Source organism: Ptychodera flava, chromosome 8 (assembly GCF_041260155.1).
Source record: "Ptychodera flava strain L36383 chromosome 8, AS_Pfla_20210202, whole genome shotgun sequence".
NCBI classification, from domain to species: domain Eukaryota; kingdom Metazoa; phylum Hemichordata; class Enteropneusta; family Ptychoderidae; genus Ptychodera; species Ptychodera flava.
The window spans coordinates 42,231,952-42,247,454 of record NC_091935.1 but is presented as its reverse complement, the minus strand read 5'-3'; the positions used below and the strand labels follow the sequence as shown (position 1 = coordinate 42,247,454).

At 38.7% G+C, this 15,503-nt stretch overlaps 1 protein-coding gene across 3 annotated transcripts in view; it reads right to left on the bottom strand.

Annotated features, from left to right (window-relative positions):
- Positions 1 to 15,503, bottom strand: part of LOC139139382 (ankyrin repeat domain-containing protein 13C-like) — a 314,195-nt gene that overhangs the window by 77,693 nt on the left and 220,999 nt on the right. For all 3 annotated transcript variants that reach the window (XM_070708283.1, XM_070708284.1, XM_070708282.1), the window contains exon 9: positions 10,274 to 10,343. In XM_070708283.1, coding sequence (XP_070564384.1) covers positions 10,274 to 10,343 — 70 coding nt within the window. The remainder of the gene's footprint in view (positions 1 to 10,273; positions 10,344 to 15,503) is intronic.

Genomic DNA, 15,503 nt, shown 5'->3' with positions numbered 1-15,503 from the left:
ATGTCTTTGAACCATAACTCAAACATCCTTGAACCGATTCTGTTCAAACTTGGCACAAAGGCATAACACGATGACCTACATATGCATGTCAAATTATTTTAAGATATCATCCAAAATTGGCGTGAGACAGCCATTTTGTTTGCGATTTTTCGTGTCTTTGAACCATTAACTCAAAGGCATAACACTATGGCCTACATATGCATGTCCCTGTCACAAGATGGTCAACCACTCTGTGGCAAAATTTCAAACTGGCCGAAAAGGTGCGGGAAGGGACTGAGTATTGATAAAGAGAAAGACCGTCACACGCAGGTGATGTTTGAATTGGTCAAAGGACCTATAATATTAAATAAATAAAATTACAAAAAATCCTTGAGTACAAAAATTAACTACATACTAAAATAACTAAAACGTCATGTGACTCAGCGATGACAGGGATGTACTCACAACTGAGAACTAATCAAAGGACACAGTCTGTTCGTCTTGGAATATCAGCAATATCGGTGAGTACCTTAGCACAGGGAAACTTGCTTGTAGACTGCTGAGTGCTGCATGCACATTCCAGTGGCTGGCGTGTTTCAACACTTGTAGCATCAATGTCCGTTTTTTTTTGCGGAAAACTGGCTGGTCCCAATACAGTGTTCTTTTCCAGTTGTTACTTGGCTAGGCTGAGCGGCAGGGTCACTCTTCAGCTGGAGTAGATAGGAGTGCTCCTAAATCCACGAACACTGTCTTTTATACCTCCGACACCATGTGCACACACATCACAGGCGAATAATTGATAACCAAAGTGTACACATTCTAAAATGCAAATGTCAATGGAGTACAATCACCTGTCATCGGCATAAATTATCTCTGAGTACAACACAATCCTCTCTGAGTACAACCACCTGTCATTTATACATTAAAACAACTTGACCTCCGGTTCACTTACAAGCTTAGCAAAATCAATATCGTATACGTAATCAGTACAGAAATTGGCGACACAAAAAATCATCTCTTGACAGTCCCATTATATTGCGATACGATCCAATATCGGTGTGAGGCGGCCTTTTTGTTGTGATTTTTTCATGTCTTTGAACAATAACTCATCAAACATCCTTGAACCAATTTTGTTCAAACATGGCACAAAGGCAAAGCACTATGGCATAGATATGCATGTATCAATTAACCTTGCGATAGGAGCCAATATGGCTGCAGAACTGCCATTTTGTTGGAATTTTGCATGTCTTTGAAGCTTAATTCAAAGGTCATTACACCAATTTTGTCAAAACTTGGCACAAAGATCATGCACTATGGCATTCATATACATGTCAATGTACTTCATGACATGTTCCAATATGGTTGCCAGATTGTCATTTTTCCCCAATATCGCTGCCAGATGGTCATTTTTGGATTTCTTCATGTCTTTGAGGCTTAATCATATGCAAATATTCCTTATCCAATGTTGTTGAGACTAAGATAAAGTACTATGGCATACATATGCATGTCTACTAATTTTGTGCTATGATCCATATGGTCAATAGACAGCCATTTGATTTCAATTTTGGTGTGATTTTTTTATGTCTTTGAAACATAAACATAGGTCACTGTCCTTTGATGGACTGATTTTGTTTAAACGTGATATGGCTGCATTCTTGTGCACATTAATTTGTTTCATTATATGATCCGAAATGGCTGATTACAACAACATACCCGATCCCATACCATTTCTAAAATTCCACCAAACCATGTGTATAGTATGTGCCATCATGACACTAGAGGCAGTGAGGGCATCGTTATGTGTGATGTAATCAAAAGTTCCTTCAATGGTCATTACCGGCAGAGATGAGTCAATTTTATTGAACGTTCCTCAGATAACTTTATTATGCAAGTCACAGGCCTGATGCACCCTTTGCATCAATGTCATTCCACAGCTACCTAGACCACAGCTACTTAGACACCAAAGATTATAACAAAATGGACAAGCGGGGACTGTGTCATCAACGATGACTTGTTGCATCTTAGATCTTGTAACTCTTTTATATGATCAATTTCTGTAAAAAGACTTGTCATATATTGTGGTGAAAGATTATTTAAACATTTAAAAACCATACAAACATTCTTATAAACTATTCTATCTTGTAATGGCATTATATGCATTGTTTTAAATAAATGCTCGGTCAAAGCATTATACCTTGCATCACACATCACTCTGATAGCACGTTTCTGAATCTTGTGCAACCCTTTCATAAACCGTGATGCTCCCCATAAATGACAACAGTAATCCAAGTGTGGTAAAATATAGTTATTACAAAAAAGTTTTCTTATATTCATAGGTAAAAACTGTCTTATCCTCTTAAGCAAAGCAATATTACTATTTACTTTTTTAAAAATCTTGTCACAGTGCTGCTTCCATGACAGATTTTCATCGACAAGCGTATCAAGAATCTTTTCACAGTGTACTGCTTGCAATTCCGTTTCACCAAGATTACAGTCTAAAGTTTGTTTATTCAAATGTCTACGTTTTTTTTGCGTTGTTACAATCATGGTCCCATCTATGGCCAAGGATGCACCAAATACCAAGCTAAAAGGTGCAGCAGTTCACGAGTTTTTGATGTTGAAGGATAAACTATATGTACATACGTACCTACGTACCTACGTACATACATACATACATACATACATACAGACACCACCGATTTTAGCTTATATGATAACCTCACATTGGTATACCAAATGTGAGCTAAAAGTACTAATAATCCAAGGGTTTGGTCTCTCACTGGTAAATTTAAAGGCTCCCTTCTCAATCCCTGGTTCTTGCATTAGCGAATGTGTCAACAGCCCATTAACAGTTTGTCATTCTTTTGTTTTCCATTGAATATTTTATCAAGGAAATAATATTTATATTAGATAAATCTGATAATTGAGTGGGGGCTTTAAGTGGCAAAACAAAACAATGGTATGTACATTAAGGTTGAGCAGATTATTTATTGATTAAAATGCCATAGACTTTTTACACATACAACCTCCCACGCAAAGAATTTTTTGAACCGAACAACCAAACATGCTGCACTGTACTGCAGTTTATTTCTAGTGATGAGAAATTGCAGTGACATTTAGGACATGTTGGACAAAGAAAATTCCTAGAATTTTTCCAAGCAGGGCCAAACCCTCATTCACACTTGGGGGAGGCTGATAGCCCTGTCATTGGAAGTTCATTTCCAAGGCCAGAATCTTGTCAAATGAAATGCCTATACAAGCATAAAAATTTATTTGTAAATTCACTTGCCTGAGAGGAAAAAATACCAAATATAAAATTTATAAATTCCTTTTATTGATATTACTGATGTTCTGCTGTGAAAAAAAACACAGACCGCAAATGTGTCTATAAAAGTGAAGCTGAAGAGAGAAAACTATCAAACACAACAACCTATGAGAATGAAAGATTGCTATCACTACTAAAATGGAGCTAAAGCTAGATAAAGAATAGTCATAGAATAAAGTATGTAACGAGTTTGTCCACCTTCAGGTTTATCCACATTACGTAATTTCTTACAATGAATCAAGCTGCTGCTCATTATGTTAATGCTGCAATCACAAACAACTGACATCTACTGATGCTTTAGCCTGTGTACATCTGCGTTCTTACTTGGGCACACAGCACTCTTTTAAAGTTTCATTCATCTGTTATATTAACGAGTATAACAGATGGAATTTAATTTTGTTTGCATATAACCTTCACGCAAATTCCTCCTCCATAGCTGTCTTTGTATATGTTTGGGGCCAGTCCCTCCAAAAGGTCGTTAATATGCAAATTATAGGTCTTGTGCAGTCCTTACAAAAGGGGGACTATGGTGAGACTATGCAAATGTGAAAAAACCACACTATGGGTAAGACACACTCGATTTGCTTCGAGATTTCCAGAAATTCGACGTGTGAACGGTATTAATTTCCCCCAATCTCATACATAACACCTGTGAATGTATAGTGACTGCCCTTATGTCGAAAAAACATTGAAAAACACTGTCATTTATCAAAGAGAGAATCCATTTTTTTACAAAGTGTGGTTCCAGAACGTCCATTTGAACTCTGTTCTAAATGTTAATTTATGCTGCCAATCATGATTACAAAAATTCAAATTATGGGCTGGGCCATCTTGATCCCTGCAGAGCACAACTAACAAAGCGCACTGACTTATCACTAAAATCACCGTTATGTACCTGAACATATGCATACACAGCCACATACGCGTACACGATAAGACACATGTAATGAACACGCAAGAAATGGCATTTTCTTTTTGGAGTGATTGATGGTCCTGAAAAGAACTTTTTGTATGTGGTCCTGTAAAAGTTATGAACATTGAGAGTCTTCACACGTCGTTTGGAAGGCAATCAAAATTTCATTCTGATCTGATGATCAGATCTGATCTTCAACTTCCGGTCCATACCCAACAACGTATCCAAACGTACCATCGTTCTAACAAGCAGCAGTTCCGGCAACGATACCGCCAGCAAACCTCTACCTTCCATTCGTCGATCAACAAGCTTTTAACAACTTGGCCAACCAGGGTAAGTTTGTCGATTTATCTGACTTACACCCTGACTCCTTACGGCAAAACATCACCCAATCGACCAGAACACATGTATCCTTTGACCCAGACAATCCATCAATAGCAGTATTTACATCACAGGCAAAGAAAAAAGAAATCAAGGACTTTGAGACTTGGCTAGACTGTTGGTCTACTTTTGCTGCATACCGTGCTTATTATTTCCCCCACGAAGCCGTGCATTTGTTTAACTACCAGAGACATATAGCACGTAGGGCAGCCTCCTACAAAGCTGAAGCCTGGATGTCATACGATAAAGAATTTCGTCTCGACCATGCGAGATACCCTGGCTTACGCAGTTGGAGCATTCCAAACCCACAGTTAGATCATGAACATTTCCAACAGAACCTCCATCTCCTAATTCCAACTTGCCCTGACTGCCGGAAGAAAGGCCACACCCATCAGGAATGCAACAGCCAACCAAAGAATCCATATGTCTGGTACAGCAAATCCATCAGCAACAACAACAACAACAACCAGATCTGCCGTAACTTCAATCGAGGCCACTGCAGTAACCCATGCCGTAATAACAGAATCCACTGCTGCAGCACTTGCAACTCTAGCCAACACCCAGCCACTTTTCACCGAAAAGCCGATGCTAGCCAACAGCCTTTTCGTAGCTCATCTAACGAAGACCAGCCAACATACCCACCTAAGCCCTTTCGTCAACATGGTAATACCAATAGATAAGGTCCTATCCATGCACCCAGAAACACAACTCATGCTCGACGTATTCGCACATGAATTACACCAACACCCCAACAAGACATTTGTAGCAGAGGTACTCTTCAACATATCACATGGTGCCAACATAGGATTCAACAGAAAACACTACCCCAGACGGACCAAGAATGCCAAATCAGCTCTAACCAACCCTAAAGTCATCACCGACGCAATCATCAAAGAGGTGGACTTCGGTCATACCGTTGGCCCTTTCAGAACCCCTCCCTTCAAAGACTTTGTCATCAACTCCTTGGGAGTCCGGCCAAAGAAAAATGGTGGACACAGAATCATAATGGACTTGTCACAGCCATCAGCAGACAGTGTTAACTCTAACATATCCAAAGACGAACACTCATTATCTTACGCCCAAGTCGATGACGCCGTAGCAATTGTCAATAAGCATGGCCCAGGGTCCTTGATGGCAAAAATCGACATCAAGCATGCTTTCAGACTCTGTCCAGTACGCAAATAATTAGATTGGTATCTCCTTGGTTACTACTGGGAGGGGTTTTACTTCTTCGATCGCGTATTACCTTTTGGTCTGCGGTCAGCACCATACCTTTTCAACCAAATTGCAGATGCTATACACTGGATTGTTGCTAACAAGATCCAGTCAGATGACTTAGTTCACTATCTAGACGACTACTTCACAGGTGGACCACCCAGCACCAGTGTATGTCACGATAACATGAACACTATGCTCTCTACATATGATAACCTAGGGGTACCAGTTGCAGACGACAAAATTGAAGGGCCGTGCACTATACTAACTTTCTTAGGTGTGGAGCTTGACTCTAATGAAATGGTCATTCGTCTCCCAAATGACAAGCTACAAGAACTACTGTCTTCATTACCAACCTGGCTAACCCGAGCTTCATGTACAAAGCGTGAACTGCTCTCATTCATTGGCACCCTTAGCTTCGCCTGCAAATGTGTCCCAGCCGGAAGAATTAAGACGTATGATAGACCTGAGCACCACCACCAAGAATCTCAACAGCACTATTCACTTATCCGAAGAATTCAAACTAGACGTACAGTGGTGGTGTGACTTCCTACCAACATGGAATGGGTCTGCCTCCATGCTGCAATCTAGTTGGATTTCGTCACCAGACATGGAACTATACACAGACGCATCAGCCAAGCACGGTTATGGTATCTTCTATAAGGGACACTGGATCTCTGCCCCTTGGCCAAATCAAATCACCGAGAACAACTACTCAATAGCATGGATGGAGCTGCTACCAATACTGCTTTCATGTCTAATTTGGGGGCATCTTTGGGCCACACAACGTGTCTTATTCCACTGCGACAACATGTCTGTAGTCCAAATATGGAAAAAAAGGTTCATCAGCCTGCCCACGCATCATGAATTTGGTTAGACGAATATTCTTCACAGCAGCCTCACGTAACTTCCATGTTATGATTGTACATATTGAGGGCGTTAACAATGACATTGCTGACTGTTTATCTCGCCAACAGATCCCCAAGTTCCGCAAGCTGGTTCCGTCGGCAGACTCACAAGCAACCAACCCACCAGACCTACACACCCTCGGATTACTCAATCAGTGAGTACCAATAATCTAATCGCACGTGCACGCGGTTACATCAACAACAGCATCGCGCCAAGTACTAGACTGACTTACCACTCAGCGTATCTCCGCTATATCAACTTCTGTCACACACATGGACTGCAGGCCATGCCACTCACTACACAGGTGGCAATCCTATTCATGACCCACCTGGCAATGAATGGTTTGGCTTTCCGAACTCTGAAAATATATCTGGCTGGAATCATCCGCATGCACATAGAAGCCGGGTATCCTAACACGTTGCGTGATGACAGCCTACTACACTGCACCCTCAAGGGCATCAAACGCGTTCACGGAGAAGTTGCAAACACGAGACTGCCGATAACTATAGACATTCTGCGGATCTTCAAAGATACCCTTGCAGCGTGTTGCAGCTACACCAAACCGGACAAACACATGCTCTGGGCTGCTTACACACTCGCCTTCTTCGCCTTCTTCGCCTTTTTACGTGTGAGTGAGTTCACCTCCCCTTCATCGGCTCGATTTGACCCCGACCGCACTCTACTCGGATCAGACGTCAACATACGAAGAGACCTGGAAATAAACATCAAGGTATCCAAGACAGACCCTTTCCGTCATGGCTGCTCTGTCACCATAGCTCCATCAGGTTCGGATATCTGTGCCGTAGAAGCGTTCAAAATCTACAGCACCATGTGCCCGATCATCGACCACATGCCTGTCTTTCGGTTCGCGGATGGGCGGTTCCTCACAAGACAAGCCTTAGGACAAAGCGTGCACAACTTGTTGGATTACGCCAAAATACCAAATGCACACCAATACACAACTCATAGCTTCAGAAGTGGAGCCGCTACGACCGCAGCCGATGTCAACCTACCGGACTGGCTGATAAAGAGTCCTTGGAAGATGGAGAAGTGATTCCTACCAAGTGTATATCAAAACGCCAAAAGCTCTCCTCCAATCTGTGCCATCACGCTTAGCTGGACACAAGACGAACTAGGATGCCGGTTTAGCCTAGCATTTTGTCGTCATAGCAACACATTGCACTAGATAGGAACACTTTCTGTCCAGTTACCGAATCTCTTTTAATCTCTGGCTCTCGGACATTTGCCTTGAACTTGACTTTGAGACTGCAACAATTAAATACAATATCCGTTTTTCAATGTATTTACATTATTTTCATTTGACATGTCTTAACGTTCTTGAGATGTAGTTCCCTTTGCCTATGCTTAATGACATTGAATATAGCAAGACACATATCATCGCGCTCAGTCTCACTTCGATGTACTCTGTCTGTCCATGTCGCCGGTACCGGTCTTCGTCACTTTACCTGGCGCCTTTTTCACTAGTGCGGGCAATGCAACTGCAACACAGCTACGTGCTGCGTTTGCCTTTGTTACCACACACAATGCATCGTGTCTCAATTTGGGGGTTGTAACTATGGCATATACAGACTCTACACAGGTACCACGATGTCTTCGCCTATGGCATGGTCAGTCAAATCTGCGACTCCTGTCATGGGGATACCATCTATGACACCTGCTTGTAAGTCACCGCTGGTTGCAGGCTATGCTCGGGTACCACGTGTCCCACGTCATGATGCAATTCAAACAGGCGAATTGCATCATGGGGTCGTCCACTATGACACCTGCTTGCGTAGTCCATTCCCCCACACACTTTTTATCCCACGCCTTGTCTCAAGTCTCATTTATTATGGATTAATAGCAGGATTATGGACCATAGTTTATAATCTGTGTTAATACAGAGTAAATGAGACCATTACGCAACCCTATGTACACATGCACCTACGTTTGCCCTACGTTGCCTTTGTTCACCCCCTTTCGCTTTGTTCCTTGACCCCTGACTTTCTCATCTCCTTGACCTTTGGCATTTAAGCTTGCCTTTTTTGGGCTACTTTCTTGCTAAGCTCTCATTCTCGCTTTGTGGACGCTCTGATAAGCCAAAAAACCTGTATCAAAATCATGTTTAGCCACATATTCAGAGTAGAAACCATCTATGAGTGACAATTTTATACCCATGAGCCCCCTTTCCATATATGCAAATTAGGCACTGTTGCACCCCTTACATTTTATTATACTTTTAGTTTGTTATCTATAGGACCTTTCCAAAATGCATGGTAAAGAAATAATTTCTGTTGCAATTAGTCCTAGGTTGACCCCTTTTTGGCTTAGATTGACTGGGCTACTAAGGTACCTGCATACTAATTTTCAAAGCAATCGAACCAGCGGTTCTTGACTTATTGATTTTTGACTGTTTTCACATTTTTTAAGCTCATTTGCATAATTTGTGACAAATGCTAAATCTAAAACATTAAATATCTGGTTTTTATCGATTTTGTTGCCAAAAGAGTGTGGAAATCTCTGATACTTTCACTTACAGCATCTTGCATACCGGTATTTCTAGCATTCATCAAAAGAATGTTTCTGTTCCACAACTCATACAACAGTCAAAACAAAGGATTGGTCTACCTTCCAAAAATACATGCATACATGGAAGGCCCCCAAAATATCAATTAGTTCAAAAAAGGAGTTAGCAATTTCCCATAACTACCTAACCGCAACTCCGTTTGGCTCCATTTTTAACAAATTGGAATCTTCCACATGGCCTAAACATCTGTATCAAATATAAACGCAGTCTGTTCAGAGGTTTTTGACTTTTTATCGTTTATAAAAAAATTCTTCACTATCCGACGTGCAATCCAACTACAATAATACAACTTCAGTTGTGTTAAAAATTCCCTCAAAATATAAACTTGCAGATGTGGCTGTGAAATGAACTCATGTACAATAACTTTACCTTAGACCTCAGATATATACATACCAAATACCATAAGGTTTTGAATTTTCACATTTTCAAGCTCGTTTGAAAACGTTTAATTGGATGCAATATCATTTTGAACAAATTCACCTGTTTACCTGTTGACACACCTACACATAAAATAGTATGGCAGTGGGACAGAAAAGCTGTCATAAAGAAGCACCATCAATGCAATGAAATTGCTACAGTCACATGAATCAAACAATCAGAAGGTAAACGTTGATTTTGCAAAAACTCCATTTGTAAGTGTTGGTGAGCATTGAATTTGTGGTGACAAATCATATCTAGAGGACATTCAGTAAACTGTAAGATCTAAAGGAAAGGGATTATCAATACACTATGACAATATTTGTATCCTAAAATTTTAGAAACCTGGAAAGTTTGGAGTAGGGGAAAGAGTAAAAATTTGATATTGGTTGTGAGGAGTACTCTTGATTCAATATTGTCAATGTCAAGGCATAATATTGCTGTATGTAATTCAGATATTCTCAAAACAAAGAGTCAGACATCACTAAAAATCAATAAAGTTAAAAGAAAATAAACTTTTGAAAGTAGTAAGGCTTTGATTTAAACTTACCATTGCCACTGTAGCTTTTACTCCTTTCTTGCTCTCTTTATAAAGCATCTCTCTTCCAAGAGTAGGCGGACTTATGTAAGAGATAAAAACCACTATTAAAACCACAATACGATGTCACTTTAACAAAATCACTTGAATAAAGTCTATGATCAGAGTACTGCAAGTCACAACAAATTTTTACCTGTCTCCATTCCGGGAATTCGTCAGTACTGTATAATGAATGAAGATTTCTCAAGTGCAAATATCTCTAAATGGATGTGCAAAAGGGTAAGTAATAGAAGTGCCCAACATGTGAATTGCACCAAGGATATTTTTGGCTCCATGATTGCACAATGGTATAGTTTATATATTGTAAATTTTTGTTATGGAACTCTTTTTACATGAGAATTGCAAGTGGGGCTAGGTGCATGTGCACGTGGCTGAAAGCATTGACGAGTATACTCGAGTTAAACAGGGAATGTCACTGCAAGCGCAGAGGATGGAAGAAGGAAGTGCTGTCACATAGGCTTTCAGAAAGGTGCCAATCAGATGAGATATATATTGGTTCTATCAGTGTTTCCCCTAAGGAATATTGCAAGGTGTAGCAGCTGAACAGCAACATTTATTCATGATTCCCATAAAAATGACTTGGTTACAAAACATAAATTGACAGCATGTATAACACATGTCCCAGTAATGTAAAATGAACACTTACTAAATCACTTTAATCACTTTATTGCATAACAACACACTTCAGAAAGTGCAGTATGGCAAGAACAAAACTAAACTTTGCATAAAACATTGTTGTCAATGTTTTTACCTGCAGCTGCTGGGGGAAACTTAGTGTTTGTAATACATTTCATGAGAGACAGTTGATCATGTTTAAATACTAGGTAAATCATATGAGAACATATATATATATAATATATATATATATATATATATATATATATATATATATATATATATATATATATATATATATATATATATATATATATATATATATATATATATTAATTTTGTGTAATTATTATAACGCTTTGCTTTAGCATCGAGCACTGTAATTTCTCACAAGGACATCTGTATACTTGAATATATATATATATATATATATATATATATATATATATATATATATATATATATTATATATATATATATATATATATCTGTGCTAACAATTGAAATAGTACGTTAAAAATTGAACTGAATGAGTGGCTATTTTGAAATATGTTGTAATTGGCTTGACGTTTTTCACTGGCTTATGTCCAGTTTTCCGATTGGCTTATGTCCAGTTTTCCCATTGGCCTATGTCCAGTTTTCTGATTGGCTGATGTACTTATATTCTGATGAGATTCAAGCCTTGTTTTGAGTTGTACCACTTTGTTGAAGGTATATCAGTAAAGGAAAGTTGTATTTAATCAGTAGGGAGATGCTTAATTCTGTTAGTGATAAACATTAGTTTGTAGGTGGAGATGGAGGCACGTACAAATACTGTAAGCTTTGATAATCTAGGGTTGAATTTAAAATGTCATTTAAAAAGGCCTAACACAGTGAGGACTTTGACACCTGTACCAGAATTTGGAATGGGCCAGAGCAAATATGGCGTCCAGTGATTGCACTTGAGCAGCGATACTAACTACATATACTGCCTCATGCAATTAATTTTCTAAGTATCTTTCTTCGTGATTCATATTTGAAAGACATTCTGTGTGTGTGTCTCTAGATTAGTTGAGCAAATATTAATGTGATTGAGGGTGGGAGACAGTTTTACTGGCAAGATCGATTGCTACGGCCATGGAAGTATTATACTTCCATGCTACAGCTGTATACAGCTGTACTGCGTGAGGGGCGCCCTCAAGGAATCCATCAGATTTTGAAATGGAAAGTTTTACTTGTTGGTGTACAAGTCTAATTAGTACGCATAACACCAAAATAAAAATATCAAAAACTAAAGAAGCTGATAAAAAGGATCTTCAGACTGATTAAATAACGGCAGTCAGAAGGTTTGACAAACTTTACAAATATAAATAAGGGAGCCTTCAGTAATTATAGGGGGCTGGGCCGGAAAAATTGGGGGCAGGGTCACTTTTTAGAAAACAATTCAAGGGGGAGGGTCACTTTTTATGAACCTATCTTGTGGGGAGGGTCACTTTTGACAGAAGCTGATTTTATGGCCAAAACTTTGATTGTCCATGTGATATTTCCTGAATAGCAAATCACCAACAAAATACATGCACATTATAGACCGCTCAAAAAAATCAGTTTCATCATAGACCACAATGCATAGTGAATCGACATTTCAGTTAAATTCCAAAATCAAATTTGTTACACAACCATAGACTTGTAACCGCTCTAGTCTAATCAAGAAAATTAATATCAATAATCAAGAGTACACAAATGTAAAGATTTACCTATTTTTGTATTGGAAAAAACTATTGATAATTTCATCATAGACACCATGAATATATATATATATATATATATATATATATATATATATATATATATATATATATATATATATATATATATATATATATATATATATATATATATATAATATGAAAGATCATTGCAAGTATTGCTGGCAGAGTGCTCGATGGTACGAATTCAGAGCAAAATAGTGCAGCTTCAGGCTCATTTGCATATTCAGTCCAGTACAACGCATATTTTCTGTTGGGCACCGTGTTCTTGTTCAATAGGCTACGGTATCTGATGAGTGTAGGTTCTACCTACACGAAACTGACCAGTAATACAACGCCTACCTTAAAACTGCCTTAGTTCCCGTTAACACTACACTATATATATAATATATATATATATATATATATATATATAATATAATATAATATATATATATATATATATATATATATATATATATATATATATATATATATATATATATATATATCCGCCATGAAAGACGTAAATGTGTGACTTGACAGCGAATTGCTAATTTGTGGACAAGTCGAACCGCATACCAAATACTCCTTCTTTTGTCTGATGATTGCAGGATGCATGACACTTAAAGCCCCAGTGCTGCTAACTTTTGATGGTAATTTCACCATTTTTATTTGGAATGTGAACCATAATTACTTGTTCTTCTCCCCAAAGAATGCATAGTATCCAGCTTGTCAGCTCAGTCCCTATGGTTGTAAACTGCATTGTTATTGTTGAAAACTTACTTCAAGTCTGGACTAAAATTCAAATTCAAATAACAATGCATTTTACACATATAGACGCTAAGTTTACAAGCTAAATAGTGGGTGTTTCAACATTCTTTGGGGAGTAGAATAAGATGTTGCCATTGACTTATAAAAAAAAATAATGAAAAAAACATCAAAAGTTAGCAGCACTGGGGCTTTAAGTAACAGATATCATTACTTTGTACTAGAAGTAATTTTGTGTAATTATAATGCTCTGCTTCAGCATCGAGCACTGTAATTTCCAACAAGGACATCTGTATGCTTTGATATACAAAATATATATATATATATATATATATATATATATATATATATATATATATATATATATATATATATATATATATATATATATATTTTCAGTGTTCTCCACGGTGCCTTTTAAGTGGGCGGTGCGCCCACTTTAATTTCACGGCCGCCCAGATAAAATCTAGGCCGCCCAGTTTAATTTATGGCCGCCCATGCTTTTGAAACCCACCGTCAGCCTTTGTTCTGGGGTGGCGGTTTGGTTTACAGCAATGTTTTTATGTCGTGCTTTTGTTTGTTTCTGCATTTAATTTCAATAAAGTGTTAATTTAAATCAATAAGGCACATTTTGCTGTTGTTGTACATGTATGTGTGAATTTGTCATTTTAGTACCTCGTCAAGATATGTCACGACGATCATAGCGGAAGAAAGACCATGAGAGAAGCTCGACCGACTTGTCAACCCATTCACACAATAAACTGTATGGTCGCATCAAGATCTAAGTGTTGTCTTGATTGATTTTGCCGAATTTCCCCCCAAGAAAGTACTTACATTCTTTTAGCATCCTCAAATTCAGGGTTCTCCCTAGTCCAAAACAGCATCGCCGCCCGTGACGCTATCGTTCAAGCCCTCGACGTTTTTGATCTCACCGCAACGCTATCATTGTTACCTGCGACGCTATGAGGTTCAGCCGCAAAATGTTCAAAATGACACTGACTGGTCAACTTCCGTACGATCACACGAAAGGAAGACAGATTATTTGTAGCTTCGTTGTTTTACAATGTCACTTGTTATTACTCCTTTAAATTTGTATGAAGTGTTAACAACAGAACAATTTCACACGTCCCACCCTTGACTCCACGACCCGTCCAAAGAAATCGTAAAGGACAGAAAAAATTTATATACAACCATAGTCAAAAGACAGCAAAAGTCAGCGACGATTTCCGCTCTTAATTGATGAAATATTTTGAAATCAAACTGATTACACATTCCCTAGATACAGAAGTGGCAATTTGGTGAAATTTCTGTTTGACTCACATCTTGAAAAAAAAAGTAAACTTGGAACGAAGATTTCATACAGGTATATGCTGCCGATCAATAGCGTAGCATAGCTTAGGGAACTGTCTGTCACCGCACTGGCATTCGTTGGCTGCACGTAAGAGCAACTAAACTTTCCAAGATCAAAACAGCAACATAGCAATGAAAATTGTTATAGTCAGCGGTTAAAACTCTTAACAGATGCAGCGTTAACTGCTTTAAACAAATGAAAATGCATGTGAAGAGAATCAAAACCGAGACCGCGTGCCACACTCCAAACAGTGGCGGCGCTCTCACTTCCGTTTCACTTCTGCTCCCGCTTTCACCACTGCCACCAGTGACTTTGCGTAATAAAGGCGCATGAATATTAGCAATGCCATTCTTTTGTAATATGTCAGGTGAGGTAAATGATGTCATATCAAAACGTCATTGACCTAGATTTACGGGACCAACCATACCGCGGTAACACGAGTTTTGGACGCGCGCAACCGAAGTATAAACGTAAAAACCAAGACAGAAGTGCCACAAAGTATTTGGAACTCACAAGGAGACCCCGGGAAGGAGACATTGTAGTATAACAATCCCTACAGGCTACGGGAGAGGCGACAGCAAGAGGATACCGCGTACGCATATAAATAAGACGTTGCCGTACTCTACATCTGATTTTAATCAAATTGCGGCAAAAGTATCATATTCCCTCTCTTGACACCAATGATGAAGCGAAAAAATGACTCTGTTAAAGGGACGGCACC